This window comes from Daphnia magna, linkage group LG7 (assembly GCF_020631705.1).
Source record: "Daphnia magna isolate NIES linkage group LG7, ASM2063170v1.1, whole genome shotgun sequence".
NCBI classification, from domain to species: Eukaryota; Metazoa; Arthropoda; class Branchiopoda; order Diplostraca; family Daphniidae; genus Daphnia; species Daphnia magna.
In genome coordinates, this window is record NC_059188.1 from 13,050,713 (window position 1) to 13,073,441 (window position 22,729).

The 22,729-nt window shown below is 44.7% G+C and overlaps 6 protein-coding genes across 7 annotated transcripts; 2 read left to right on the top strand and 4 right to left on the bottom strand.

Moving 5' to 3' along the window:
- Positions 1–107: 107 nt before the first annotated feature.
- LOC116927997 (bestrophin-2) lies at positions 108–2,458 on the top strand. The gene is made up of 10 exons (XM_032935052.2): positions 108–423; positions 490–679; positions 736–843; positions 908–934; positions 1,000–1,166; positions 1,228–1,382; positions 1,479–1,556; positions 1,615–1,761; positions 1,827–1,907; positions 1,967–2,458. The coding sequence occupies exons 1-10, from the start codon at positions 411–413 to the stop codon at positions 2,120–2,122; spliced, it is 1,122 nt and encodes a 373-aa protein (XP_032790943.1). The 5' UTR covers positions 108–410; the 3' UTR covers positions 2,123–2,458.
- Positions 2,459–3,996: 1,538 nt separating this feature from the next.
- Positions 3,997–4,986, bottom strand: LOC116928005 (NADH-quinone oxidoreductase subunit I). The gene is made up of 4 exons (XM_032935059.2): positions 4,856–4,986; positions 4,647–4,790; positions 4,308–4,579; positions 3,997–4,245 (listed from the first exon to the last, which is right to left on the bottom strand). Exons 1-4 carry the CDS (start codon positions 4,890–4,892, stop codon positions 4,084–4,086), a joined length of 615 nt encoding a protein of 204 aa, XP_032790950.1. The 5' UTR covers positions 4,893–4,986; the 3' UTR covers positions 3,997–4,083.
- Positions 4,987–5,248: 262 nt separating this feature from the next.
- LOC116928001 lies at positions 5,249–7,265 on the bottom strand. The gene is made up of 6 exons (XM_032935055.2): positions 7,127–7,265; positions 6,559–6,660; positions 6,224–6,460; positions 6,003–6,150; positions 5,797–5,936; positions 5,249–5,727 (listed from the first exon to the last, which is right to left on the bottom strand). The coding sequence occupies exons 3-6, from the start codon at positions 6,417–6,419 to the stop codon at positions 5,360–5,362; spliced, it is 852 nt and encodes a 283-aa protein (XP_032790946.1). The 5' UTR covers positions 6,420–6,460; positions 6,559–6,660; positions 7,127–7,265; the 3' UTR covers positions 5,249–5,359.
- Positions 7,266–7,426: 161 nt separating this feature from the next.
- On the top strand, positions 7,427–9,726 carry LOC116927996 (4-hydroxyphenylpyruvate dioxygenase). Its single transcript, XM_032935051.2, has 12 exons — positions 7,427–7,536; positions 7,644–7,670; positions 7,760–7,822; positions 7,887–7,991; positions 8,057–8,275; positions 8,352–8,458; positions 8,527–8,604; positions 8,695–8,809; positions 8,876–8,995; positions 9,062–9,184; positions 9,252–9,368; positions 9,443–9,726. The coding sequence occupies exons 1-12, from the start codon at positions 7,534–7,536 to the stop codon at positions 9,515–9,517; spliced, it is 1,152 nt and encodes a 383-aa protein (XP_032790942.1). The 5' UTR covers positions 7,427–7,533; the 3' UTR covers positions 9,518–9,726.
- A 333-nt stretch (positions 9,727–10,059) lies between these two features.
- On the bottom strand, positions 10,060–11,512 carry LOC116927587 (the record flags this gene model as incomplete). Its single annotated transcript, XM_045176786.1, has 2 exons — positions 10,060–11,203; positions 11,324–11,512. Coding segments are annotated over 2 exons (498 nt in total), but the record flags the coding sequence as incomplete, so codon positions are not given.
- Positions 11,283–22,712, bottom strand: LOC116927988 (mediator of RNA polymerase II transcription subunit 13-like). Of its 2 annotated transcripts, XM_032935040.2 has the most exons (13): positions 22,156–22,712; positions 21,251–21,759; positions 20,892–21,184; positions 20,471–20,821; positions 19,969–20,398; positions 19,415–19,747; positions 18,144–18,400; positions 17,562–18,072; positions 17,367–17,490; positions 13,022–17,276; positions 12,670–12,947; positions 11,944–12,599; positions 11,283–11,855 (listed from the first exon to the last, which is right to left on the bottom strand). In XM_032935040.2, the coding sequence occupies exons 1-13, from the start codon at positions 22,222–22,224 to the stop codon at positions 11,723–11,725; spliced, it is 8,199 nt and encodes a 2,732-aa protein (XP_032790931.2). In that variant the 5' UTR covers positions 22,225–22,712; the 3' UTR covers positions 11,283–11,722. The 2 variants fall into 2 exon arrangements, with proteins under 2 accessions (XP_032790931.2, XP_032790932.2); XM_032935041.2 differs by lacking the exon at positions 19,415–19,747.
- Between the last annotated feature and the right edge of the window lie 17 nt (positions 22,713–22,729).

Here is a 22,729-nt window from a genome sequence, read left to right on the forward strand (position 1 = left end):
AAATTGTAATTCTGTTGTGAATTATTCTGTCTCGGAAATTGTACGCCTTCGCCAAGGTAATGAAAGACTGGTGGATAGTGTCCGCTGATTAGTTTTACTAAACTGAAGTTCGACGGTAACAGGATGGTGTACACGTGAGCAAAGGAATTGTACACATCGCTATGGGATGAAGCACTGCCATCGATTCGATTGATCTTTTGTTTCGCGTTCATTTATCATTCAGGAGAATGCGTGTTCGACATGGTTCCAGACTGCGGTCGTCCGTTGTTGGGGGATTAAAACTTTCACGAGTTCTTGACTTGGTAGCAAGGTTTCAACAATATTAACACAGTACACGTAACCAGTAAGAGTCAGTTGCGCGATTAGCCTCATGTTAGAATAAAAAGGTTGTCTCTACGAAATTGTAGAACATGTCCCCTATACGTAAGTGGTGAATTGTTGGCTAATTTAACTAACTGTTAACGAGTCCATCTATTTGTCACTTGTCAGCTTCTGTTCACGTTGGGTGTGATGAAATGGATAAAGGCGCCATGTCAAACAATGTTGGCATTGGGGCAATGCTCCTGAGATGGAAATGTTCCGTTTACAAAGTCGTGTATCGAGAATTTCTAGTTTTCATCGTCCTGTTTGGAATCGTTAGTGTTGTATACCGCAACGGATTGGACGAGGATCAGAAAAGGTTAGAACAATGTAATTTTCGATCACAATACTCCATAACAAGACTATTTTTTGAAGAGCTTTTCACGAATCACAAACTTTCTTCGACAACTACACAAAGTTGATCTCACTACCTTTTCTGCTCGGTTTCTACGTTACCATTGTCGCCGGTCGATGGTGGCAACAGTAAGGAAAATGTCAAAGATTTCCCATGTCAGTTCTTATTGATCTTTTTTTTTTCTCTCCCCAGGTACATGACGATCCCTTGGCCGGACAAGTATTGCACGCACTAAGATAAATCGTAAAGAAACAATAGTTAGGTGCAATAAATTTGTTTTCCAGGTTGATGCTAACTCTTCAAATGTATGTGCCGGGTAAGGACGAAAGGTCTCGAATAATTCGGCGAGTGTTATTACGAAGAGCTTTATTGATGCTAACCCTCTTACTGCGCTCAATCTCACGTGCTGTCCGTCGACGTTTCCCAACGCTTCAGGATTTGGTGAAAAATGGTATGAAACAATCAGAATGTTTTATTCTATGGCAGCCACATTTAATTTCGTTGGCACGTAGGGATAATGACCCAAACAGAGAAGCAGTGTTACGAATCGATTTCTCCAGTAGTAAATCTGTTTTGGGTGCCCTCAACATGGTTTGCTTCAACTCTCAATGAAGCTGTTAGGGATGGTATTTTAGCCGACCCTGCAGGCAACAAACTCATTATGGAGGTAATACAAACGATAGAAATAACACGAAATCATCAATAACACACAATAATGAAACATGTACAACTATCGGGTGATACAAACGTGTCATGGTTTTAGGAATTTCTTGAGTTTCGCGCAAACTGCGGAGCCCTTTGGAGCTACAACTGGGTTTCCATTCCCATGGTTTATACCCAAGTCCGTTAACTTTACAGATATCATTTTTTTGAAAAACAATAATGTCGATATTGTTTAGGTCTGTACACTGGCAACTTATTCCTATTTCATCGCATGTCTTATGGCACGGCAGTATACCGGACCTAGTTCTGCAGTCGGAGCTATTGATATATATTTTCCTATCGGAACGGTCTTAGAACTCGTTTTCTACGTTGGACTCTTAAAGGTTTGTGAAGGACATAAAGGAAAAAAAAAGCTATTCTTATTTTCTCGACTAACTCTTTACCATAGGTGGCAGAGCAAATGAAAAACCCATTTGGGGATGACGACGAAGATTTTGATCTCAACTTTCTCCTCACTCGCCATTTGAAAGTACGTTTGCATTGATTTTTGTTCGTAGATTTCGTTTCATAAGTACAACCATTTTGTAGACCGTTCACCTTGGGTTAGACTACCTGAACGATTTGGTCCCACCATTGAAAGACGATCAACCTGCGAACAATAAGGACACCAGACAGCAGGTGAGAGTACCCAATACTCAAATTACCCATCCAACCCGATTCAAAACGGTTTCGTCAAAGATTTAGATGAAAAATGCAGACTGTTTTTACGTCAAAAATCCCGTATAGCTCGCAATAAAAAGTTATTTACACAAAATCTTAACTGTTTGTTGCATAATATGCCACAGCACGCACTACATATCTGATTCAAAACTGTCAGCGTTTCATAATCGTGTTACGTTGGCATTGACATGGCCCTGTTCTATCATTCTAAATACAATTTTAATGTTAACGCGTACAAAGGAGAAACGTTCTATAAGAACTCCAACATAGACTTTGACCTATTTCACGATCCGACAAAACATCGCCTGTACACTGCTGTGGCAACATAAATGCAATAATAATAGAACAACATTCGAAAAATTTATGCCAATTGAAAAACATTACTTTATGAATTACCGATAAATCAACTGTCATTAAGGAAAGGGAAAATTGAAAGTTAACGTGACTGGCCAACTTTTCGACCAACGAGAAACCGTATACGTGAAGGAGTACAAACTGTTTGCTGATCAAAATGATGGCGAATTCAATGTTCAATAAATTAATGGGACAGTTTACACCGATCAATCCTGCATTAGTTAACATAGGACGATTTGCGAGATCTTTAGTCAATGTGCTCTCTGCTATCACTATGGGAATGCCAGTAAGCGTAGCAGAAGATAAGAATGTCTTGCTTGGTCGTATGATCGGAGGTTTTATTAACGTGGTTATACTAATGGTAGGATTAGTGGCATGGATCACAGAAAATTGCCCAGCTCAACCTCTAATTCCTGTCTATCTGATGATGGTAGCCGCAGTGAACTTGTTTCTGAAACCTAACGCCATAAAACCCGAGTGGAACTTCTTTGAGGTACTAATGAAAGATGTCGTGACTTGCCTAGTGTCGTATGCCGGATATGTATGGATCAATAGGGTACCAATCGTGAATATCTACGATGCGGAAAATGATTACAACTACTGCCCTCGCTACGTGTTCTTTATTGCCTCATGGTTGAACAAGATTTCCCTAATTTTTTCTGTCTGGATCGTTGGATGCATCCTAATAGTTCTTTTCGCGATTTGCATTAATCTCTGATTTCTGGTCCCGAAAAAAAAACGATACCGCATTGTCTTCTACAATAAACTTATAAAAAAAAAAAAAAAAACGTTGACTCTATCACTCTTCGATAAATACAGCCACATTCAGAAACCAGTGTGTCACGACTTAATTACTTACAGGTAAATAAATATAGGAAAATGGGCCTACCTTCAACTCGGGTCAAACCATCGAGGACGGGATCGCCTTGGGTATTTGAAGGGTAGGCTCCAAGCAGGGAAGTTATAAGAACAGTTTGGTCGGTATTGGTTATCCATCAAAGGCAGTCTCGAAAACGATGCTGAATTTCCTGTCCGAAAGCCGTTTGTTGAAGAGCACTGGTGATTTCCGTGGAATGAAAACCACGAAGGCTTTACTTAGATTTTAGTTGTAACAATACAGCTTTTAGAAGATTAAATCGATGATGCCGTTTTCGAATTTCATTCACGTTAAGTCCAATTCAGCCGTATACTGGATCGCGAAAAGTAATTGGAACGTATAGAGTTTTCGAACCTAGTTGTCTAATCCGACTCGATAAAACTTTTCCCCAACTTCAAGCAGAACTTGGTTTTCTACGTTGCCTTGCATTAAACTTCTCTGGGAGGTAATCGAACTCTCCTGCAAAGGTTGGTGAAAAACTAGGGGCTGAAATGAATCCATTGTTCATGGCTGTCGATCGATCGACAACCAAACATGAAGGTCAAGATGTAATAGGAAGGAAGGCAAATATGGGAAGCAATACTTACAATAAAGATGCGGGTTTCTGCTAATGCGCTATTTTACTGTAATATACAATTTTCAGTCGCTCTCGCGACGAAATGTAATGGATGGTTTCGTATTCATCTATTGACACCTTCAAAGACCTCCTTACTATTAATATTACATTAGTGAAACTTTACTATAATCGAAAGCTTCAACGGTATAGATGGTCAGCTTGTAGGCTAGCTGCAATTTCAGCTTCCCATTTATCTCCATTATTCAGCAATTTCTCTTTGTTGTATAACAGTTCTTCGTGGGTTTCAGTGGAGAATTCAAAATTAGGACCCTCTACAATTGCATCAACTGGGCATGCTTCCTGTAGAGCATTACATCAGCATGACAACTAAATATTCTGATTCATTTATAGAAGGATCTTACCTGACAAAAACCACAATAAATACACTTTGTCATATCAATGTCATATCTGGTGGTTCGTCTGCTGCCATCTGCACGTGGCTCTGCCTCAATTGTGATTGCCTGTGCAGGGCATACAGCTTCGCAGAGTTTGCAAGCAATGCAACGCTCTTCTCCAGATGGGTACCGCCTAAGAGCATGTTCACCTCTGAATCTAGGACTAAGCGGTCCTTTTTCAAATGGATAATTTATGGTTGCAGGCTCTTTAAAGAAGTGTGCGAGAGTCACTCCGAAACCTACACAATTTTAAAAACTGTAAGTTAACTTGATAGCTGTAGATGACAAGTGCGCTAGCAAACTTACCTCGAACAATTTCTGTTAGTAGTATGTGATCTCCTGCTCGATCCAAGATTTCTTGGTTCGTCTTAGGATCCGACCCCAACTCATCTGTTACAATCTTGTAGGCAGTGCGAAACTGCATGTTGAGAGATGATCTCGGTAGCATACCTAAGGTGAATTTGGAATTTTCATTTTCAAATCTGCATAATTGTAGTTAATTTTTATTTGTTTACCATTTCGGGCGAGATGAAGAAGTCGCGATGAAGCCATTTTGCTAACAGCACTCTACACCATCTAGCGGAGAATTAACAAACTTTACATATACGAAAAACTTTTTCGAGTTGTGACGTAACGCCGGAAGTCATTGTTGAAGACGGCAATTTACAGACATAATTATTTTATCTAACTTTTTCGAGTTGTGACGTAACGCGGGAAGTCATTGTTGAAGACGCCAATTTACAAACATTTGGATTTTATCTAACAGCTAAACGTAACGTGTAAGAACATCTGTATAGGATGTCCCTCAAGCACTTGTACCACTCAATATTCCTTTTTCCAAAGTAAACAAACAAAGTTTTTTAAGACACATGTATATTTTTCTCATACCAAGAAGCTCTTAATTTCAGTAAATTTGATAAGTTGTAATTTCGCATTGAATATGGATATTTGGATAATCATGGAAATTTAGTGTTAAACGAACACATCGGTGAGCCTCCACTCTACAACTATGGATTCCTCTAATAGTAACGAACAGAAGCCGATAAGTTGGCAAGTGCATCACGCGATTCGCGATCCTCCAAATAAATATCCTTGTCAATCTTGACAAAGCGCAACAGCCTGAGATCCGCACACAGCTTATTCCATGGAGCTACGTTCTCCAACTTCAGTAGAGCGTCACAGATTGCATTCTTTTGTTCGGCTGCCATCGATGAGCGAACCATAATAGGATAGGGTGGAAGCGGGCCAATTGATGTAAATATATGAAGATCATGAGCAAGGGCAGGATTCTTTGTCATCGCGAATCCCAACACATTTGAATCTACGGATGCCACATCTGCTTTACGTGAGGCGACCATCTGAATGGAGTTCAAGTGCGACCCAGAGTCTGTGCAGGTTTGAAATAATGAGTACAATAAAGCATTTCAATAGAAGAAAAGTTGGTTTTTCAACTTACTAAGTACACTTCCAAAGAAGGATGGATTTTCCCCATATCCTTTAAGGGTTTTAAGCATAACAAAGTGACCACTTGTTGAGCAGGGGTTGTTGGTAGCCCAATTGGCCCCACGTAAATCCAGAAAATCCTTGATTCTTTCTCTGGTGAAAACCCAAAAGACAATGCAATTAATCATATTATTAAAAGCAAGGATATGAATACATTACTTCGAATTTTTGTGGATGATTATATCTGCATAGTATCCTGCAGATTCACCTTTGGTGAGATGGGGGTAAACTCCTCCAACTGATAGAAGCTCCCAATTTTTATTATCTTCTTTAAAAAGCTTTTGATACTCTGCTCCTGTAATAAATGCTGCAAACAGTCACAGACCACAAAATAATTAACATATATCTGTCAAAAAGCAATGTAGACTGAAAAGTATTACCTAAATCTGCAACATTAGTTTTAAATGGATCAATCCGGTCAGATTGTGGTCCATTGAATCTGGATTCATAAAAGAGCATTGTTTCTGTGCCTAAAGAGGCTTCCAGATATTGGGATATATTCTCAAAAAGTTCTACACTCAATCCAGGAACTAGGAAGGTGATGATTCGTAGAGGAAGTTTAAACTGTTCAGTCATGATGAACAATATGTGTGTGGGACCCTTTCAAGTAATTACTCCTACAATTCAGCAATACGCTTTAGTAAAAGATTCAGAAAACGCGGAGCAGTCGCTTCATACTGTCCACGAAAAACTAACGTTGAATATATTTACTTACTGGAGATTCTTCGTCTACTCGTCGAATGAGTCAACTGCTGCTGCGGTGAAGAATACTTCAAGGCTGACTCGAATTATCAAGGCGCCTAGAGACAACCTACATCTATGAATTACATTTTATATTATTATTAAGAACAAAAAAGAGAAATCGTCTGAAAATACACTGTTGTCTGGTGGGAATGAGAACTTAATTTAATATTTTTGGCTTTTAAATTTCTCGAAACAAAATCCATTACTGAACTTCTACGTGTATTCCTATATTTTAAAAAATTTTAAGTTAACGGTGGAAAAAGTCCGGAGGATGGAAAGATATGATCTCGCAATTAAGCTCAAAAACTGGCAAATGGCAATTTCGTATTTCGAAGTAGCAAAGTCAGACAAGCAGGGTCATCTCGGCAACAACCATTGGAGCAACTCGTAATGTATTCTATGCACGTCAAGAATTTGAATGGAAATAAAAGCCTTGGGAGTTCAAACTAATTATAACACACCTGTTGAAACAACCAATTGGAATAAAGGTATGCGAAAAGTGATGCGACAGCCTTGTAGCTAGCTAGTAAACAACTTACCGAAAGAAACAACAGCAGCAAGGTCACTTGTAACTGTCGGTGTGCATTTTGTTGTCTTCACTTCGCAACAGAAAAAAGTAAATGTACGAAGTAATAAAAGATGGGCATCGAGATTGTGAAATTTGCCCGTAGGTCGTGGGAAATGGCTCCAAAAAGAGAAGCATCTACGTCGGGGGCAGTTAAGAATTTCTCACGTATTCCACGTGGCAAGTTAAGTAAAAGCGGCTCGATTCTGTAACCTCACCTGGTGGACAGTTGGGCTGCTTTTACCTGTTATTGTTATTTTGGCGCTACACATCTATACTCTCTCTTCATAGACTCGGTCTTGTTGTTTGATGACTAGTCCATTTGACTCTGTGACACTGGAACGTACGAACGCTATCTTGGATTAGCTAACAAGCGGCAACATGGTAATAGCAAAAAAAAAAAAACTCTTCTGCGTATTATTCGATTGGTTTGATTTTATGTATTTTTTATATCTGCATTTTCCCATGCTCTACTCCTGATCGACGCGTAGACGACGTATACTGATAAAGGCCCTAAAGTAAGCTTCATTTCTCCTAGTGCCTCATTATTTTTAACTTATCGTTTTTGCGATTAGTTATTAATCATTGTGTTATCTGGTTATTAAAGCCCCCGGCAGGGAAATTTCTTCACTTCGACCATCTGACCTTCTGGGTTGGAAACGCCAAACAGGTGACTTGGAAACTATTTTAGCTAGTAGGGTAGTTGTTCTTTAAAATTACATGTTGCGTACCAGGCGGCCTCATATTACTGTACTCGTATGGGCTTCACCCCGGCTGGCTATCAAGGTCTCGAGACTGGCTCAAGGAAAGTGGCTGCCCACCTTGTTGCCCAAAACAAGGTGAAAAAAAATAAATGACATTTCCTTTCTGATTTCAATTAATCATTGTGAAAATGCCGTAATAGATTCGCTTCGTCTTCAAATCGGCGTACGAACCCAACGATGACTCTGAGATGGGGCCGCATTTGGTGCGCCATGGCGATGGTGTCAAAGACATCGCCTTCAGCGTCGAAGATTTGGATGCCATTGTTCAGGCAGCCAAGGACCGCGGTGCCAAAGTTGTACGCGACATTTGGCAGGAGGAAGACGAGTTTGGTGTCGTCCGTTTTGCAACCGTTCAAACAGTAATTTATCATTTAACATATTTCTAAAACTCAGATTTAAACTGAAGAGCCAAACTCAAACTGCCTGTGTTGCTAGTACGGAGATACTACGCATACCTTTGTTGAACGTGGCAATTACACTGGTTTCTTCTTGCCCGGCTACAACAAACTACCCATAGCTGAAGATCCTCTCTTGGCGTCATTGTAATAACTTGTTTATGTTTTCTATCCGAAATTTAAGGTTTAATCTAATTCTTTTTTTTTTTAAATAGACCAGCGATCAATTTGGATTTCATTGATCATGTTGTAGGAAACCAGCCCGACTTGGAAATGGAATCTGCAGCTGAATGGTATGGTGGTTTTTGTTTTTACCTCCCAGTGACGAAAGTTTGCTACTTAATTATGCAAGAAATGTCAAGTTAATCATTTTTTTCTGATAGGTATACTCAGAATTTGATGTTTCATCGATTCTGGTCTGTGGATGATACCCAAATTCATACACAATACTCTGCACTGCGTTCGATCGTCGTTACCAATTACGAAGAAACCATTAAGGTATTCAAGCATACAATATTACAAAGTAAACCATTTAAAATGGCTTTCAATTTGCACAAAATCTAGATGCCAATCAATGAACCGGCCAACGGCCTCAGGAAGAGCCAAATTCAAGAATATACCGATTATTACGGAGGAGCCGGAGTCCAGCATATTGCCCTCAACACATCCGATATCATATCGGCGGTACAGCTATTTTATGCACAAGCAAGCACATATGAACAATTAAAAGCTACCCTTTTTTAAATTTAGATTCGTAACTTGAGGAAACGTGGCACAGATTTCCTTTCCGTGCCCGCTGCCTACTACGATCAACTGCGCGTCAAATTGACTGAATCTCCGGTCAAAATCAAGGAAGATTTGAATGCCCTCCAGGTGAAATTCTTTCAAGCTAAAGTTGAAACCTTTGAATTAAATAAATTATCTAATGACAAAATTGCAGGAGCTTAACATTTTGGTGGATTACGATGACAATGGCTACCTGTTGCAGATTTTCACGAAACCGATGCAAGATCGACCCACTCTGTTCTTGGAGGTCATTCAGCGAAACAATCACCAGGTGAGATTTCTTGTGTTGTTCCTTAAAAAAAACAAAAAATAAATCATATCAAACCTGATTTGAATTTTCTTTAGGGATTCGGAGCTGGAAATTTCAAGGCTCTTTTCGAAGCCATCGAGTTGGGCCAAGACGCCCGTGGTAATCTGTGAAAATCGGAAATTGTTGCAGGTACGTGGTGAACAACAACAGCGCACCGGCCAACATGATGTAGTCTGGAGCATTCTGGCGGTAGTTTCTTTGATGATAGTTGTTTAAGTTGTCCAATCCTTTTATATCGTTGTTACTACTACTACTACTGCTACTATCTAATCGCCTGTCAATTACTCTGATTCGACAATATACTCACGAAGCATCGCAATTTCAATTGAATGAATCTCCAGCCCGAAGAAAAAAGATGATCCACGTTTTCCTCTCCATGTTAATGTAGAAAAATTACTTGTATTCGCGTAAGCCGATTTCTTTGCTGACGTATGGGACAGAGAGAGAGAGAGAGAAGAGGTAAAGAAAAGGGAATTGAGGACTTACTCAATAAAGAGCTGTTTTTTTTTTCTTTGTGTGGACAGGAGTATAAATCAATAATATTAGTGAATATTACAAATTCGATTTAATTTGAATAATAGCGCAACGTCCCCCCATGAGCCATTGGACAGCTTTTGGCCCTTCGGTCAGGCAACCGAAAAACAAAAAAAAAAACAATTCAAAAATGTGTATATGTGTATGGAGACGAGGACAACATTTGAGGGGGTAAGGTGAGAAACAGAGGTATGGTAGTAGTGTATGAATTGGGTAGGAGGAGAGAGACACACGAATCAACAGGATAAGTTTTTATTGAATTGTTTGTGTTTTGTTAAGTTGTTTTGTACAAATGCATATCAGATTAGAGTGTGGCCCATTTTTCCTCCCGATTTGTTACCATGAATGACCAAGTTTCGATTTGATACACCTCCACATCTAGAAGAGCGAGAAAAGAAATTGCCAACGGAAGGAAATAAAACAAGTAGAATAAATGGAGAGGAGCTGACCAAAAAAAAAAAAAAATTATAATAATAATACACGAGAATGATGACAGCTACTTGATCTCTTCCGTTCGAATTAAGAAAAAGTATACAATTATAAATCAATGAAAACCCCAACTTACTACACTTCTCCTTTTTACGGGACAAAAAAAAAGAAGAAAAAATGGGGGAGGGGGATGACAAATGATGAATAGAAGATGTTGTTTGAGTGTATACACTAGAGATGGAGAGTTAAGCAGGAGAAACAGGACAACAGAGTTCTGGGAAAGGAAAAAAAAAAGATAACTAATTCAAAAGAAAACGTTCCATTTTTTTCTTATGTACAGGGCGCGAACGAAGAACAGCACACAAGATGGTGTCTTCACAATAAATTGCTCTAAGTCAGGCAGGGCTGTGTTTCATCACTCATTAATATATCTAATATTATAAAGGATTTTTTTTTTCTCTTTAGGCCCTGGACAGACGCAAAAACAAAAATCAAAAAAAAAAAAAAAAACGCACAAATTTCTCCTATTCCATTATGCCCAATCGTTTCCCCCTCCACTTCCGAACTAAGTGATTAATTATCCGCAAACAAAACGGCCAATACTGCGCTCCTGTTTCGCTGGAAATATTTGAGATAGTAAAAGTAAAAATTAATAATAATAAGAGGAGGGAAAATGCATATAAATGAAATTCGTCCATCCAAAGAACCGAAATTACAAAAAAAGAAAAACAAAATCGCTGGATTACAAAATTACAAAAAAGTGTGGCCCATGTGAACGCTTTGGAAATTGAACTGTCCTGTACACAAACAACACCATCACAAAGCTGATTACATAATTAATATAGTTCCTCATCTTGTTTTTCTGAACTTGAAATACGCAGTACACATAAAAAAAAAGAAAAAAAAACTATGAAAGGAACAAAATTTAAATATATATATATACCCCGATGTTAATAAATCCATCGCATTGCTTTTTTTTCTTTTTTCGTCATTTCTTTTGTTTTGTTATTTGTTGGTATTTTTGTTTGTTTACTTTTTGCACTAGAAAAATCGTCAACGAACATGAGATGGGAACAAGAAAGACCCAACAATCGAACGAACCAACAAAATGTAATGTTATTATAGTATTCTTTGTTTTCATGTCATGATGGATGGTGAATGGTTTGTATGTGTGTGTGTGTGTGGCGAGATGAGGCGAGTTGGATATTGCGCAGTGCATCGTTCTAGCACAGGGCACATTTGTTTAAATAATAATATCGAAATCATTTCTTCTGTTTTTGTCAAGTAAAGAAATTCTGATCGCATTTCGCATCGTTTGCAACGAGAGAGAGAGGCTGAGGGGCGTTCTTGATTCAGACTAAAGCAGCCAACGCGTGGTAGAGCTGCACCAAGAGCTGGATGTGAATGGGGAGGCAAGAGCGGCGATCACGTGACTTGGGGTCGAGCGACAGCCACGAAAGGGCGTTGTAACCTTCCATGACATACCTTTTTGGTTTTAACCCGATCCCAAAACGAAAATTAGTCAATGCTCTGCCAATGTAAAGCGAAGATAATTCAATCGAATGGTTCCTACCTGAGCACATCCGTCGTGACTTGCGAATCCAGTGGATGCACCTTGGAGGAGTTGTTGACTTGCTGTTGCTGCTGCTGAAGAAGGAGGTCGTCGGAGCTTTGCTGCACCGCGTGGTTGTGTAAATGAAGGGCGCACTTGAGGAAAGCCGGACATGCCCGTGCCAAATGCGGGCAGGACGACCAAAACCATGACGGCATGTCTCCCGTGGGCGCGGTCGACACGTAGTAGCCGAGTGCCAGTGGCTGTTGGAGTAACGTGCCGACTTCTTCTTGTTCCGCTCGCGGACTCTGACGTCCCGAACCACCGGCGTGATGGCCGCCCATGCCCGATGGCGATTCGGGGTTCATGTTGGAACGCATACCACCACGGCCTGGAGAGCCTCCCCCCACACCACCATGGGAAGCTCCTGGTGATCGGGACGCTCCACACCCGCCCATGTTGTTCATTCCGCCACTGTTGCCGCCCGTGATGTCAGATGTCAAATCATCTGTGCCGTCATTCACTTGGTCCGTTTCGGGCCACGTCATGAAAATGTCGTCAAAGCCGCTCATCCCTTCGAAACCATCGCCCATGTCGTCATTCAAGGCCGAAAGAAGATCATCGTCACCCAAGTCGGGACCGTTGATATTCTCTTCATGGAACGTCGTTTGCGGAGACTAGCAAAGCGCAAAACAAACAATCAACTGGAAATCTAGCCATAAAGACGTCGGAGCACAAAGGACTTACTCGGGTGGTTGCCGATGTAGGGAAAACAAGGATATGAGTACAAGAAGCATCTTCGGGTGTGGACAAGTGACTGTTGGCCGACTGTTGACCAAAACGTTCGTCAGGTGTCACTTGATCCGGCATCATGCGGAAGTGAGAATCCGGCTCCAGAGAAACCAAACAAGCCGAAACCAACGTGGGCGCTTGCGACGGGAAGACGAGCGAGCATTGGCCACAAATATCCGCAAGATGTCGCGATGCCCTCAACAGATTCTTGCGACTCAGCAAAGCACTCCAACCTGAATTTCAGAAAAAAAGAGAAATGAATAAGACAATCCAGAACTGTTTACTAAATCTATTCAAAAGAAATCACTTTTCAATTCGCCGTGTCCCATGCGACCGACGCGGCCAATGACGAGCCTCCACGGATGGACTCCAGTCGAAATGACACCGAGAATGAAATCCATCAGCCTCTGAAGACCGAAGCGACGCACCGACACTCGTTTCCGCTTCGTTCTGTTCGGTACATCGATGCCGATGGTGCAGCTGTCGACCAGCTCGCCGCGCTCATCCGTACAGGCGGCAATCAGCCAGCGCTGATCTTCCGACAAGCAATAGCTGACGTAGAGGACGGAATACTTGTCGGGTCGGGCCAAAAAGGAAAGCGGCCCGCTTCCGGGTCCTCCGTTGGTCGACACGCCTGGGTCCAAATCGCAGACGGTCCTGTCTTTGGTAGGTGCCAAGACATAGGCGGGTATGTAGACCCGATAGGGAGCCCGATTCTTTTCGTCTTTGGCTTTGAGGAACGTGTCGGATGCGGCAGCCGGCCCGAAACCCGTCAGCGACTTGACATTCGACGGTTGGGAGATTAATTTCTTGCACTGAGAAAAGACGTTGAGGGCCAAAGATCGGAGCGAGTCGTAACGAGAGGCGCCGTTCAAATCCTTGCCGAGTTGTAGGATTGCATCGGCCGAGATTAATTGCAACGACACATTGAGCTGGATCGTCTCCGACAGCAGCGACAACATCTGGTGATAGCAGCGCAACAAACCCAAGGCCGTCAGGCGGCCGAGGTCCAGATTGTCCGAGCCGAAACTAAAGGGATCGACGATGTAAATGACCACTGAAGGCGGTTCCATGTCTTCGTCATCGACTGCGGCCGACGCATCGTTTGCACCAGAGGCGCCGTGACCCGACGTACCATCCGCCCCGTCTTCCGTTTTCGGAGACGTTGGTTTCCCGTCCACAGATGCCATTGCAGACGATGGCGCGGATGAGTGATGGACCCCAAAAGTGGACGAGGAACCCTGAAGGGAGTTCGACCCTCCGGAATTCGGCGGACCCATGCCGCTCTGATTGATCGAACCACTGTAATCCCCTGAATGAATGGGAGTCGTAGACGGTGGCGCCATGGGCGAAGGGACGGCTTGCATGGGTCGAGAAGACGTCGGCGGCGCTGGCGGGTCTAGGAGGGTTCGATCCATGGGCATATTGATGAGCGTTGGTGCTAGATGGTAGCGACAGACTTTGGCGTAGAGGCGGAGGAGAGAAGCGATGGGCGAGTCTCCGATGTTGCTGAACCACTCATCGACCGGATGGCCTTCGTTGGCTAGCTTGGCGGCGGCGCTCTTGCCCACGCGAAGGATACCGTCTCGAAGACCCTTGTAGGGCACGTGGCGGCCAAAGCGACACATTTCGTAAGTGGAAGAGAGCTCTTTGAAAAACGCCTTTGTCCTCGACAGAACGTAATCCACTTCCGGGGCGAGAACGATGTAGGCAACGTCCCTCTGACGACTGTAAGGTTCCAGCAAAAGTCTGTCCCAGTGTGGGATAGCCAGCGGGGCGATGGCGACCCAATCACGATCGAAGCCGGCCATGACCGACGGAATGGGCTGAGGTTCGCATCTGTCCTCCGTGCCCCGAACGGCCATCCTGTGGAATTGGCGCCAAGTTAATGGACCCTGAACGGCGAAGGGCGCCCTCCACAGTGTAGCTGCAGCCGCCCGTTTCTTTTGAATGCTGTCCTGTAAAAGCGGCTGCAACGTCCTCATGACGCGAATAACATCCTGACTGGAATTAGGTCCCTGGACGTGCAAAAACGGCCAATAATGAACAATAGGTCCATTGGTTCCGGCAGACGGCGATGAAGAATAAGGTGTCGAATGCGCCATTATGCCGTGGGATGGATGTGGCTGTCGTTGTTGCATGGCCATGCCGACTGGACTCGTCATGGGCAACGGCATGCCACCAACAACAGCAGAGGCCGGGGTAGACGGTCGACCTCGGACGGGCATCGTTGGACTGTGCAAAGACGGGCTCATCGGATGATGCATGTTTCCAGGACTGGGACCTTGGTATCCTGGTCCACCGGCACCAACAGGACCGCCAGCTTGAAATCCGCCCATCCCTTGATTGAACGGCATGCCGCCGTACGGATTGGGCGTTTGCGGTCCGTTATTCCAATGCTGTTGCTGTTGTTGCTGCTGCTGAGGCTGTTGATAGGGTGGAGGTGGAGCTTGTTGCTGATGTACAGGAGAAGCCATAGGCATCGGAGAATTGTTGTATAAGGCTAACGTCAAGGCATTGCGGGCCGTTTCGCATCCGTCAGAGTAATCGAGGGCGTGCAAAAGGGAGGCCTTCCTCGTGGCTGCTTGCAACTGTTCTGCTCGGTAGAGGGGGCTGCTCGAATGGTGGAGCAGCAAGCACTGTTCCCGCAGCAACTCCATCAAAGCCACGGGCAGCGTGTCGACCAACGGAGCCGAGGCTTCCATCACAACGGCAGCAATAGACTGGCTGATGATGTCGCCCTTGTCCACAGCTTCCTTTTCGCAACCTTTGCCACCCAGCGCTTTGCTGTTGTTGTCTGACCCGTAGAGGGAGACTCCGGGACCGCACTCCAGCATCCGAGATCGCGTCAACATCTGCTGCTCCTGTTTGTCCGTCGAATGGCAAACTGCGTACAGAGAGCCGCGTTTGAACTGGCCAGGATCCTGCGTCGCCTGGACGCCTACAATCTCCAGTTCGTCTTCATAAAAGAGGCCAGCTTGATGGGCAAGATGCCGGTTCACGATCGCGCTGAAACCGCAATTACATCGACAGCTTTCCTCCTCGTGATTGTTTGGTGGCGGAGGAGGTAGTCCCAGCGATGAGCCTGGACCACCACCGTGACCCATTCCCGGGTAGTGCGACGAGTTCGTAAGCGCCCTCGATGACGAACGCGGATTAGACGATTCTGGAAGGTAAAAAACGGCATCTTGGCCGCGGATGGTGCCGACCCAATTTTGGCCGTCGCTGCAGACGCACACCGTACAGCTGTCGAAGTTGTGATCGCGGAAGATGTTCAACATGGAATCGCCAAGGACAATGTTCACCATTAGGGAATGGCATTCCGGCAAGTTGGAGTGATTGTTGACGTTGTTGACCTGCTGCGGTTGATGCTGATGCTGCTGTTGCTGCTGCTGCTGAATTTGCAATTGGAGCTGCTGCTGTGGAGGGTGGTGGTGCGGGAATCCGGGCGGATGTTGAAGGAACCCAGGAGACTGAATTTGCCCTTGTTGGTGTTGCAACAGCTGCTTAAGTGTACCGTGCGGAGGGAAGCCGCCCATATTCATTGCTGGACGTTGAAGTGGTCCATGCCCGGACATACCACCGAAAGATGGCGGGATACCATCCAGTCCTCCGTAAGGAGACGGTGAGATGGGACTGAAGGGAGCAGGACCGCCACCTCGCGGGAAGTGTTGCTGCATTGGAGGAATCATCGGCGGAAGTCGCTGGAACGGTCGAATCGATGCGTGTTGATGCATCATGGGGCCTCGGGGCATGTCAACAATTCCCGACGAGTGATTCGCCGAGCTGTTGCTATTAACCGAAGGCCGGTAAGGCGCTGGTAGGAACAGAGGGCTCATTGTCTGGCTGGGCAACATCGGCAATGGCGCATACTTGGAGGAGTTGGCAACTTTCCAGACAGTTGGCGGTCGGTAAACATAAGACCAATCTTTGTTGACACTGTCTTCTTGTAGATATGTGGGGCTGCAACCATTAAGCGAATTACCGGAACCTGGCTCGCTCTTGATGCCATTGTGTCCGGAATTGTTCATGTCAATGTTCATCAGATCGACAGATCCTTCCATTTGGCCACACGGTGACTGCATGGGATGTTCGTGAGAAGGCGGCGTGGGGAACATGTTGGAGAATTCGGCCGAGGCCAAAATATTGACCCCGCCGGCTGTCAAATGGTGTCCGCCTAACATCGTCGTTCCCGGTGAGGGATGTGCTGCAGCGATGCCCCCACGCGGAGGTTTGTGATGGCCGTGTCCCATAAGCGCCGTATCTTCGGGGAGGCCGGCTGGTTTGTTCGATCCGGGTGGAGTAGGCACGGGGCACGTGTCGTTTGACTCGTCTGAATTGTCAAATATCTTGTCCAAGTCTTGATAGGAAGCCTGAAGCCCTTCGCTGGTGAACAGCGAGCTCGGATTCACTGGTTTTGCTGCTCCACCTGCTGCATTGGCCGAGTTCAGTGAATTGCTATCCTCATCCCTGCACGAGTCGGGTTCCTTCCTTTTACGAGATTGGCCGTTATGGCCTCCATCTTCGTCATAATCGGCTGAATCTCTGACTTCCATATCAAGCTGCATTTTCAAATTTGATTAGATTTTTTAAATTTAAATTACAACGATTGTGCGATTTAAAGAAATAAAGAGACAGTAATCGGCTCTCACCATTAAATTGCCGTTCATGTGCTTCCCACTAGAAGCTGATCCGTCAAAGGAATCCGCAGGGCGATCCCCATTCGGCGTCTGGGAGTTTTTGCCCAATTTCATTCGCTTCACTGGATGAAACAACCTGAACAAACAAATAAAATACACTATCAAGCGAGAAGCCAAACAACAAAGTAAAACAAGATTCTTCTTTACCAGGCCGTCATGCTACTATAATCGTAGAGCAAGCCGGGAGCAGTTTCTCCCTCTTTCAGTTCATCTTCGTAATCTTTTTGAGGAAGTACTATCTTTTTAATGCCAAAGAGATCGGCCGTGGAGCAAGTGCTGCCACCTCCGTTGGCTCCTCCGCCAACATTTGGCGTCGTTGGGGCCATCGACGTGGGAGGTCCACAGCTGGCAGGTTGCTGTCCGCCACTGCTGCGCGGCTGAGTGGCATGGCAAGAGCCGCCTCCTCCGCCGGCTGAATGCGGCCAGCCCGGCGTATCAACGCTCGGCAGGGCAACGTAAGGCGAATAGGCGGAAGAAGCTTGATTCGATTTCGGTCCACCCCCTGGGGTATGCGCTGCTCCGCCAGGAGTGGCTCGACTGCAATTCTGATCCTGGGACGTTGAATTGTGGTCGATGGCCGACGGCGTCGAAGGGATAAAGTTGGACGAAGGATCATTCGATGCTGGCGGATGAGGACTCGACAACGTAAGAGACGAATCTAAAACAACAAGGAAAATGTATAGTTTAAAAAAAAAGAAAGAAATTGTCAAACAATTTCTGTCAATTTACCCATGGGAGGGACGCTGGGCGGGGCGTGAGAGTGGGGCGTTGGTGGGGCAACCGAAGCCGGTGAGGCTAGCGTGAAAGGTCCAACGCTATTGTTGTTCCCACTAGAATTCATGCCATGATTGGAATGCTGCTGCTGCTGACTTTGTTGGCTCAATGGCCCACGTAGAGCTGCCTGACTCCTCTGGTATGTCGGTAGCGCTGGGGCTGGTGCCGGTGTGGTGGCGCCACTGGTACTCGTTGTGTTTGTCATTCCCGCTCTATAGATACATAAACACAGACATGCCCCCCAACAGAAAAAATTCAAAGCAAAAAAAGAGAAAAAAAAAGGAAAAAAAAAACAAATTAATTTCACATCCACTTTCAACGCGTTTGTTGTTTTTAGAAAACAGTTAGTCGTATATAAAAATAATAAAAAAAAAAACAGCAAGCATTGTCTTTTATAGCACCCAAGCCAAGATAGGTTTTTCTCAAGCTTGAATTCGTTATACAGGTGAACATTGCAACCCAATTGGATCATGTCAAAGTATCGCACTCGTATTCCTTTTTTTTTTTTTTTTTTTAAGGAGGGGTTTTTTTGGGTGATTCCAAAGAAGCCAACGTCTAAAGCGCAGTGGTAGTAGGAGGGATGAAATAACAGAAGGAGTGTGTATAAACAGCACTAGAAAAAAGAATTAAATAGTAGTTAGAGGCTGCATCAGTTTAGCATCCGGAGCAAAGAATTCCCGCGCAAAGAAGAAAACGGAAGATGAAGAACAAAAGACAAATGATGGGAGGAACCAAAAAGCAATGTGTTGCACAGAGCACCAATCACGTCACTGCGTTCGTCGAAATTTGCGAGGCTTTTGCATTAGCAGACAGAACAACGTTTCGTAAAGACGAGAAAAAAAAAAAGGAAAGACACGAATTGAAGTGAGGAAATTCAATGGTTCTCATACGAAAACGAAACACAAATAAAGGAGCCCGTGGAGAACCGGAGGCAAGAGCACAAGCTGTTATTTTGAGTTTGTTAGTAGTGAACAATATCATCCACAATCCATTTCAGGTTGCAGCTTGGATTCCGCGTTAAAAGAGAAAAAGCAAAAGACACGTTCATTTTGGTTTCGCTCAAGAGCAGTGGTATAAAGCCGGGATAGATTCTCTTTCAATTGACCGAATAAAAAGCCAAGTAGTAATAGTAGTGATGGTGGTATTGGTATTGGTAGTAGTAGTAGTAGTGTTTTGCTGTGCGTATGTTTTTTTCGTTTGTCGGTTGCGGCATGATAAAAACTGACCTGTTGACCCTATCTTGCACGCCATCAACCGACCCTAATCCGCCGGGCGTCAGAGCAGCAGTGGCGTTATTGTCCGGCAACAGCTTTTGCCCAACACCGGCGACCGCAGTGTGGGCCCGAGCTGGCGCTGGGCAGGACGGGCGGTGGTGAAATGGCACCCCGCCGCCTCTCTTGCCGGAAGAAGAAGAGGAGGAAGAAGAAGAGGACGGGACAGAAGAGGAGGAGGAGGAGGAAGAAGAAGATATCATTGTAGCAGTTGTAGCCATCTTGGCGTTGGAATTGGTGCTGACGCTGTTGCCCTGGCTGTTGCTTCCAGTTTTATTCCGTCTCGACCTAATGTTTATTTGTTTTTCAGGGCGGATCGTATGAATGGGTGGGAAGAGGCAAATAGTTGGCCAACAATGTTTTGACATTACAAATCTTTCCACTCTCGGCAATAACAAATTAAATTCATTTTTCTTTGACAAACGTCTACGTTTGTTCTTTCATTAGTTCGTTCAAACTGAAGAAGAGAAAACAATTGGAAGGAAAATAGAAAAAATCAACAAACTTACTTGACACAAATGCAGCTGTTCTTGATGGTAGGATCCAGGAAATCCCAAATGTTCGCCGTGGAATCTTTCTCATTCGTAGGTGTGGCTATCGTTGTCGCTGGTGAGGATGACAACACGACAGCGGTTGGATCGACCGACGTGGATTTCGGCTGTGGAAGCAGCCCTACAGGTGCGAGGAGTGTGTCTTGCCATGCTTGCTCAGCCAACCGTCTAGCTTCTTCAGGTCTCCAGGAATGAGCCGCTTGTGCAATCTTATTTAGTGCATCGGCTGTGCAACTGGGCACGGTGGAAATAAGTTGCTGCTGCGTCGAATGGTGAGCAGAAGCGTTCGACAATGTGCTAGACACTGCGGAGGAATGGCTAATACTGCGAGATATACTCGCCGGATTCGAAACCAGAGGCGGAGACGCTGGAGGTGTCATCAACATTCCTATTCAATTTTAATAGGCAAAAAATACGTAAGACTGGAGAAAACCGAAATTTTTTAGGCAGGAGAACGTACCTCCTTCGGAAGTTGCCAGCTGATTGAATGCAGCCGAATTGGCTGCGCTGTCCGCGTCACAGACCATAACGTAGCAAGTTGGATAGCGCATACGGACATTGCCGACGATGACTTCCACCATATCTTCGGTCTCCGAGGCCGATTCTAGACCTCCCTGACCACCGCCGGGACCAGGACCTCGCTGCTGCTGGCCTGCCCCTGCTCCGGTTGCTGTTGGGTTGTTATTGCTACCACATTCTACAGGATAATATTGGCGCCACTCTTCCATTAGCTTGCGGGTGGCGTGATCCGTTGATGACCGGTAGGAAACGCCAGTCAATACGCCTGCTAGGCCGTAAGGAGCCAACATAACTGTTCCAACGATGAAGATTGTTAAGTTAACAATTAGAATTCGAAGAGGAAGATTTTTATTAATTACTACCATGGACTCCACCGCTAGTGGCCTGTGCGGCGGCTAAATGCCTGTGGGTGATCTTGCGTACGACTGGATGTTGGCGAACATCAATGCTAGCGCAAACAGTAGATTCTCCATGAACGAAAAAAGAAAATGAAAACGACAAGTGACCGTTCCTGGCTGGAATGGTGGTAGAGGAGTTGGTGGAATCCTGTTGTTGGTGCTGCTGCTGCTGCTGTTGCATGCAGACAGGATCCAGTCCTTCTTGAGGCTGGACAAACCATTTGCCCAGGCGAACAAAATCTCTCGACAGCAAACACCTGGGTTTTCATAGGTAGCAACCAGTTAATACACCTGCAAGCAAAAAATAACAGGAGGAAACTGACCTTTCAATGAGATTGTGAAGAGCTTTGAAGAGCAATGATCTGCATTCATACGAGAGACCATTCTCCCAAGATCCATGTTCACCTTCCATATTAAGGATCTCTGGCACAACAAGGTTACTGAGGTCTGGAGATGTATCACCATACCAAAATATCCACAACTCTTTAGCCCCGCTCAGAGTGCTCAAGCCATTTGAACCCTGTTGTGTGGTGGGATTGGGAAAGCCACTGGGAAACGATGGTGGGAATGCAGATGAACCACCGGGGCTAGGTGCTGATGATGAAGAAGGAATCCTCCTCCAAACACAAAGGATGTCATTGGAAAGGCATCGCCAGTAAGACAACAGAACAGGATCGTTGAGGTAATCCCAAGGCTGCTGGGTTCCTCCAGCCATCCCACGCATTTGTTGGTGGAGGTTGCCCTGCTGCCCACCGTACACTCCCCCACCACCAGGTTGAGGGCTGTATCCTTCTGAAGTTAACTTCCGCCATCGGATGCCACACAGATCCGTCTAGAAGAAAAATAACAACAGTGAATATACTGACAGTAGCACCAGGGGGTCATTAACCTGTAGAGTTACATCATATGACTGTTTTCAATAAACCATTTTTTGATGACATTATCTGACAGAGACTACCATAATGTAAAAAATTCTCCATAATAGAATAAAAATGCATTTAATGTATCACTGACAGCCGATTTGCCCGCTAAAGAACAAGAAAGTAGGGCATTGCACTGTGTCAATGTCTCGAGACGACACCTATGAAGAAGGCCGAGAATGGCGCCGAACAAGTCCCTCCATCGCTTTCTTCCAACTGTTTTTTTTTTTTGTTTTCTCCCTTCCCCGGCGACCCAAATACTAATGAAACTCACAAACGTAAAATATGAATAGGCGAATCAAATATACCAGGGCAAAGAAGTTAGTGTGGCAATCTTCTAAGCTAGCTCCATTGGTTTGCAAATTTGGATGGGCCATTTGTGTGTATGGTGGGAAGAGTGGGAGGGAGGTTTACGCTCGCTCACACACGCACTGAACACACACATATACACACACAACGTCGTGTGTATGTGGCTGATGTTGAACTGTGCAATAATACACCTATTTCACTCAATCGAACGGATTGTTTTCCTCGTCGATGAGCATCATGGCTGTAACATTCGTTTTTTTCACAATTTGAAACGCATCACACATACACCAAGTTGTCGGGGCACACACAAACTTCTTCGAGGGCGCCTCTCTTCCTCTCTCTTACTCTTCTTTCTCGTTGTAATAAGACGAATCACTACTAAACAAATGATCCAACGAAGATTAGAAGAAAAGTTAAGATGAAAAATCCAGTTAATTTCACCAACAAGCCATGGTGTCTTGGATTTTTGGAGCGCCGCAGCACACGCAGAAGCACAGAGGGAACCGAGACTTCGCTCTCCTCGTACACCTTTGCTCAGTGTTAGCCTCAATGGCCGACTTCAACGAACATTGC

Excerpts from the sequence above, each read along its gene's own strand:
- LOC116927997 (XM_032935052.2), top strand. Across the intron at positions 1,383-1,478 it reads GCAACAAACTCATTATGGAG|GAATTTCTTGAGTTTCGCGC; the intron begins GTAATACAAACG and ends TCATGGTTTTAG. Across the intron at positions 1,762-1,826 it reads TCTACGTTGGACTCTTAAAG|GTGGCAGAGCAAATGAAAAA; the intron begins GTTTGTGAAGGA and ends TCTTTACCATAG.
- LOC116927996 (XM_032935051.2), top strand. Across the intron at positions 7,992-8,056 it reads ACCTTGTTGCCCAAAACAAG|ATTCGCTTCGTCTTCAAATC; the intron begins GTGAAAAAAAAT and ends ATGCCGTAATAG. Across the intron at positions 8,605-8,694 it reads ATGGAATCTGCAGCTGAATG|GTATACTCAGAATTTGATGT; the intron begins GTATGGTGGTTT and ends TTTTTCTGATAG.
- LOC116928001 (XM_032935055.2), bottom strand. The coding sequence starts at position 6,419 with ATGACTGAACAGTTTAAACTTCCTCTACGAATCATCACCTTCCTAGTT. Across the intron at positions 5,937-6,002 it reads ATCATCCACAAAAATTCGAA|AGAAAGAATCAAGGATTTTC; the intron begins GTAATGTATTCA and ends GGTTTTCACCAG. Across the intron at positions 5,728-5,796 it reads CTTCTTTGGAAGTGTACTTA|ACTCTGGGTCGCACTTGAAC; the intron begins GTAAGTTGAAAA and ends AAACCTGCACAG.
- LOC116927988 (XM_032935040.2), bottom strand. The coding sequence starts at position 22,224 with ATGGCCCATCCAAATTTGCAAACCAATGGAGCTAGCTTAGAAGATTGC. Across the intron at positions 20,822-20,891 it reads CACTAGCGGTGGAGTCCATG|TTATGTTGGCTCCTTACGGC; the intron begins GTAGTAATTAAT and ends TCGTTGGAACAG. Across the intron at positions 12,600-12,669 it reads CTACATCGGCAACCACCCGA|TCTCCGCAAACGACGTTCCA; the intron begins GTAAGTCCTTTG and ends GCGCTTTGCTAG.
- LOC116928005 (XM_032935059.2), bottom strand. The coding sequence starts at position 4,892 with ATGGCTTCATCGCGACTTCTTCATCTCGCCCGAAATG. Across the intron at positions 4,580-4,646 it reads ACTAACAGAAATTGTTCGAG|GTTTCGGAGTGACTCTCGCA; the intron begins GTAAGTTTGCTA and ends AAAATTGTGTAG. Across the intron at positions 4,246-4,307 it reads TTTATTGTGGTTTTTGTCAG|GAAGCATGCCCAGTTGATGC; the intron begins GTAAGATCCTTC and ends AATGCTCTACAG.